General features: G+C 35.1%; 1 protein-coding gene across 1 annotated transcript; it reads right to left on the reverse strand.

Moving 5' to 3' along the window:
- Positions 1–1,074: 1,074 nt before the first annotated feature.
- On the reverse strand, positions 1,075–5,522 carry LOC126814735 (5-hydroxytryptamine receptor 1). The gene is made up of 2 exons (XM_050540105.2): positions 5,489–5,522; positions 1,075–4,882 (listed from the first exon to the last, which is right to left on the reverse strand). The coding sequence occupies exon 2, from the start codon at positions 3,756–3,758 to the stop codon at positions 2,352–2,354; it is 1,407 nt and encodes a 468-aa protein (XP_050396062.1). The 5' UTR covers positions 3,759–4,882; positions 5,489–5,522; the 3' UTR covers positions 1,075–2,351.
- Between the last annotated feature and the right edge of the window lie 455 nt (positions 5,523–5,977).

Genomic DNA, 5,977 nt, shown 5'->3' on the forward strand with positions numbered 1-5,977 from the left:
TGCATACACTGCTTCATGCACAAATACAGCCTTAGTCTCCCTACTGAATCTTAATTGTGGCAATGTTTTAGCTTTGTGAAATTCCCGAATGAGAAGCGATTTCGGATGTCCTACAATAATTCTGCATACACTGCTTCGTGCACCAACTACAGTCTTAGTCTCTCTACTGAGCCTTAATTGTGGCACGTTGTGCTGTTAAGAAATGTGGGTATTAAATAAGTCATCTTTAATTCCATATGTACCACTATTGTATTACGTTTATTGTATAATTATTAAGCCGGGATTACCCTGACTGTAACATTATACAGAATGTTCTAACGTAGGGATCAATTTCTATGCATAAATTAGAATTTAATTCTATCGACAAACGATTGATATCCGACCGCTTTTTTGTACGTACAGTAAATAAAAAAGGGGGCCCTTCGTGCTTGATAATAAATTTACTTACTCAAAATTCGATGACTTTGGCCTAAATCTCGCAAACAGCTCAAGTCGGGATTCTTTTACGCTTGTGAAAAATAATTGATTAGAAGTTACTCTAGTATACAGTATTTGCCATATGTTCGTTATTGTCTCCAAAACATTCCCATGCTGTCAAATATATCGATTAAAGAGGCCAGACATTGATTTTGTTTCAACGACTTCAGAACATATTTCAAAATTAAAAATAAAATTGTGGATTGGTGTAGTATTTGTTATGTGCGTCGAGTAAACATAGAAATTTGACGCGACTTTAATGAAGCGAGTGCTTTATGAAGATTTTACATGCTTTCCTTTAAGTCAATAAAAACGTAAGCTATTCACAAGATAGTCCATTATATGACAATAATTTTCAAACAGTAATTCACATTTTGTTGGGTTTTAAAAGAGAGCACGTCAAATATTTTGAATTATTAGGCTATTTATGTAAGAATGTTTTAAAATTACGATGTATACGTACTCATTATTGTCAAATCTGGTTTAAAATTTATTCTAAGAGTGTCATTAAAGTGTCTCTCTGTTGTTTTGAATAAGAATGTGGCAAATATCACAACGTTCGCAAGTGTTCAAAACATGCTGTTTTTCTTTTTTTAATACAGTTTTGGCATTTAAAGAATTATTTCTTTTGAAGAAACTAACATAATAAAAAAATTAAATCAAAATTTAAAACAAATTTCTTTAACAATGAAAACGATCATAAAACTGTTAAAGAAGGGTTTAGCTTTAAACTAAAATATAAAAAAAACTATACAAAACATATTATATGAATACGTTCATTCATTCGTCCATTCTTCCATTCATTCATTCTTTAAAGGTCCATTCATTCCGTATTTACAAATGGTAGATATAAATATATTACTTATTATAATAATGGGAACCTTAATACAGTTAACAATGATAACTTAACAATTCTATACTCTTATTATGTACCAATAAAACAACACGTGAGCGTTAATAAGTTAATAAATAACATCATTATCACACAAAGGGCGGGAAAACAACCCAAGCTGTTAATTTGAATTGCACCTCTTCGACTAATTATATTAGTAAATTAAATCAATTTTTTACATCTTTTCATTAAATTCTTTAGAATTGTTTTCATTTGTGATTTCATTTTATTTTGGGAAATTCTGTCAAACTAAATATTTTGACTTTTCTTTATAACTTACGTGACCATATGTGCTGAGTTATCGTGCACATTAATTCTTTGTAAACTGTAATCTCATTGGTTGATAATCCAATTCATTTGAAATTCAAATTCCTCGAGTCAGATACCTGGAACTACCAGACCGTTGAAGGGTGCAGAAGATCGGAATTTCAGCAGTATTGGTTCACATGGAAGAACAATTTCTTCAGCAGAGACCCTGTTTTAACCCCGGGAAAGGGCATCGATTTGTACAAGGTCAAAGTTCACACGATACAAAAAAAAAATCACGATGTAAACAAATAGTTCCCACATGGTGCCAATCTAAATTCTACTTCCAGGAATTTATCATTATATCAATTCATCTGAGCACAGCACGAAAGTAACACACCATGATATATTCAATTACTTATCTAATAAACAGATGGTGTTTCTGTCCGTCTTTTTTCTCATAAAAAAATCACATTATTAAATTATTCCGCGGGAGATTATCACCTTTATAATTATTTAAATATTTATTGCCAGTGACATAAGTGTTATACTGGGGCTTTTGAGTTTTGTAGCCAGGCAACGCCCCGATTCAAGATATTCAAAAGAGTACTATCACAATTGTATCATCAAATGGGACATGGACTGGACAACGATTTGATACACATATTTTATGAAAGAAAATGTTTTTCACATCGTTATTAAACGGTCCAGGAATAACAATTATTCTGTGGACAGTCTAGATTCTACTTTCACTTTGCCCATTAGCCGAGCCGTTACCTAGCGCCACCACCGTCTGTCCGTGGCTGTTATACTTCACTACCGTATCCGTTGTTGGTTTTAAACTGTCCTTATATGAAGGATCAGGGTGGCCATATTGTTCCACGTAACTTTCCGATCGCATTCGAGTATTAATTCCTTTACACCGAAAACATAGAATTTCCTTAAACGGAGTCCTAAATTCTCTGTTGAAACGTGCGTAAATAACGGGGTTTAAAAATGAGTTAGCATAACCTAACCACATAAGAGCACTAGTTAGCCAATAAGGTATTTGGCAATGTTCTTCTTCGGCGCCACAAAAGGGCCGCACAAGAGCTAAAATAAAGAACGGTAGCCAACAGGCCGTAAATCCCCCCATTATGATGCCCAATGTTTTTGTTGCCTTACTCTCCAAAGAATGGTTCATCCTCTGATTCCGTGGTAAGAGCGATTTGAAATTAAAGCGGCTTAAACGCCGTCTTTTCATTGAGTTTTGTTTCTTTGGTAATATTTCGTCGTCTTCCCCCGACCCTGGCACCGTCAGGGTACCATTGGGTAGCGTGTGACTGTCGCCACTGTCTTTAGAGCGACGACCCACCTGAAATTCGACACCTTTATCAAAACTTCCTACCTTCGACCTATTTTCCGCCTTGGCTATTCGCGAAGACACTCTCCAAATCTTAAAGTAGACCACGATCATTACCGCAAGAGGCAAATAGAAGGCACCTATAGTTGCATAGATTTGATACCCTAACTTTTGGCTAATTAAACAAACATAGGCAGGTCTTTCAGTCTTCCAACCAAATGCTGGTGGAATTGATATCAGACCAGATGAAACCCACACTACTGCGATCATGAGAAGCATTCTTTTAGGCGTCCTCTTCATGGCATATTGAAATGGTCTCGTAATCACAAAATATCTATCAACACTTATCATGCACAGATTGAGAATTGACGCAGTACACAGCATAACATCCAACGAAGTCCAAACATCACATAACGCATCACCCATTAACCACGCCCCTTTAATATCCAGGAACATGGCAAAGGGCATTACCAGTAGGGCCACTAGCAAATCCGACACGGCTAGAGAAACGATAAGTAAGTTGGAGGGTGACTGCAATCTTTTCACGATCCCCACAGCAATACACACCAAAGAATTTCCCACTACCGTGCCTATTATTAAACAAACAATAATAACCGCAATAATTATTTCTACCCATAGGGGATACGGTGCTGGCGGTGGGCCGGTATCCTGTGGAGCGGAATCATTGACATTAGAGCTCGTGGTTGTGACATTTGTAAACATATCCACTATTAGATCCGTCACATTTTGCCGCGAAATGTTGTCATACACAAAACTAACGTCTCGTGCCGAATCCGCCATTCCACTGAATCGGTGTATCAATGTAGTTAGTTTTTATTCCAGTCTTACATAACACTCCATCTTTAGTAATCTCACACTTTTACTCAATTCAACTAGGAGCATTTTGAAAAGACATGGTACTGTCCCCGCTGTTCACGTATAGCTCTTAGTAACGGAACAAGTTAACCACAAGAACAAACTAGCCACGCTCTTACTACTATCGCATGCAAACGACGTTCTCTTTTGATCGATCCAATGTGTTCGATGACTGAAGATCGACAGTCTAGGCGATATTTTCACTCCCGAGCTATGGATGAGTGATTCCTACTTTGATTTTACTTTTATCGGGTAAGAGATGGCTTCACATTAGTTTTCCCTTGTAACCGCTGTAATGTTACACACTCGCACACTCTCTATATATCTATCGGTGAGTTAATTCCTAGTGACTGGCGCGCCCGAGATATAGAACTTGTCTTCTGTTAATGCGCTATGAAACAACTGGCAAAGTCGAGAATAAGTTTTTTCCCACTCATGTTCGCCACGCCTGCCGATTCGAAATCACAAAACCTCTAGTTGTGTAGTGAATAGCTAAAGCGGTTAATATTATTCCATTATACAATGTACACGGCTACAGTAAATCGTTGAGCGGATTTAGAGGTTCAAGTAAGAACAATTTTTTCACTCGAAATAAAAATTACCGTGTATCTAATCCACCGTGGTCGTGTTATGCCTAGAGGCATGCTCATCATAAGTATGTTATTCAGTTTACATAAACTTAAACCGAAAACCACTAAAATAATATACAAATATTCGGATTTGAATTGAAGAACTGTATTCTAATGTTTGTCCAACTGGTAGAGAAACTAGTTTCCTCTCAAAATTCAGATTTTTGGCACTTCTGTCGACCTTAATTTCTCCAATTGTGATTAGTTCTCGGAGATAAGAAGCCGATAAGACAATCTTATTACATGAATGTACATGTTCTTTTTAACTAAAGCTAGTCAGCAAATCTGTATTTAGAATCTAAGCCGTCAATCAAACAAATATCGGTTTAAGAATTATTACTGTTAAGAATTCTGGCGAGTTAAGAAATAGCCGATGGTTTAACTGTAGATGGTTTTCTATTGAGCCGTTTAAACACGAACCTGAAAATATAAAAAAGTGGATTTACAATCTATAAAATCTAACTGTAATTTATAATAATTATTTACCACTTAAAAGGGGTAATTTACAAGTGATAATAAAGGTCGTATATGCTATCGTAAAATATATAGCTTTCAGTGATATATGTATGCAGGTTTTGTTGCTAATTCTGAAAATTTCAAAAACAAGACGTGTTATTTAGCGAAATTTATATGTATTAAATTTTAATCAAAGAGAAATAAAAAAATAACTGTTTGAACTCAAGAATAATAATAAAAAAAGACACTGGAAAGCAAAAATCCCTGAAATAATATCGAAACAAAAAATATTAATACAACGCTTCAGATAAATTGTTTCAATGGCATTTAATAATTGAACTGGAAGATACAGGTCACAACTCTGTGGAATACAATTACTGCTTACTACTGAGCGACGTTTTGACTAGGCTTCTCTAGTCATTATCAAGCAATGTGAAAATATAACAATACAATATATATGTGTACACAACAACGTCGCTCAGTTATAAGCAGTTATTGTATTCCATAGAATTGTGACCTGTATAGTTTCTTTAATCGGGTTTTAAAACAAACCAGTAACATTGCACTGACCTTTATCGACACCAAGATTTATGTTGCAGATTTGTTGCAGACCAGCGATTGAGTGAATTATCAATTTTATAGCGATTTAAACAGCTCATACATATATTCAGATTCAATATTTGTTCATGCATATTCATAATGATATCTTGACTCATATCCTTTTTGTTCATCGGTATAATCCAGCTTTAAACATAAACATGTTTACTGGTCACAAAATATGGGCGAATATCAAAACTTTCAAGAAATAAAATAGGTCTTCAAACGATATTTTTCAATTTATAGAATGTACTATTCCTAAATTTGTGTTAAAATATTCCTATATTTGTATTCTTAACTGATATCAATTAGTTGTTTTGTAACGAAAGAGGAGCGAATCGCTGTTATTTTTTTTTATTAAAGGGCACACATCTGAAGGGCATTTTATCTAAGGGATAAGAATACAACCTAAAACAGCCATGGGACAGCGCATGCTTACTCCTTCTAGAACACCTGACAATT

The sequence above is a fragment of the Patella vulgata genome, chromosome 3 (genome assembly GCF_932274485.2).
Source record: "Patella vulgata chromosome 3, xgPatVulg1.2, whole genome shotgun sequence".
Classification (NCBI taxonomy): Eukaryota; Metazoa; Mollusca; class Gastropoda; family Patellidae; genus Patella; species Patella vulgata.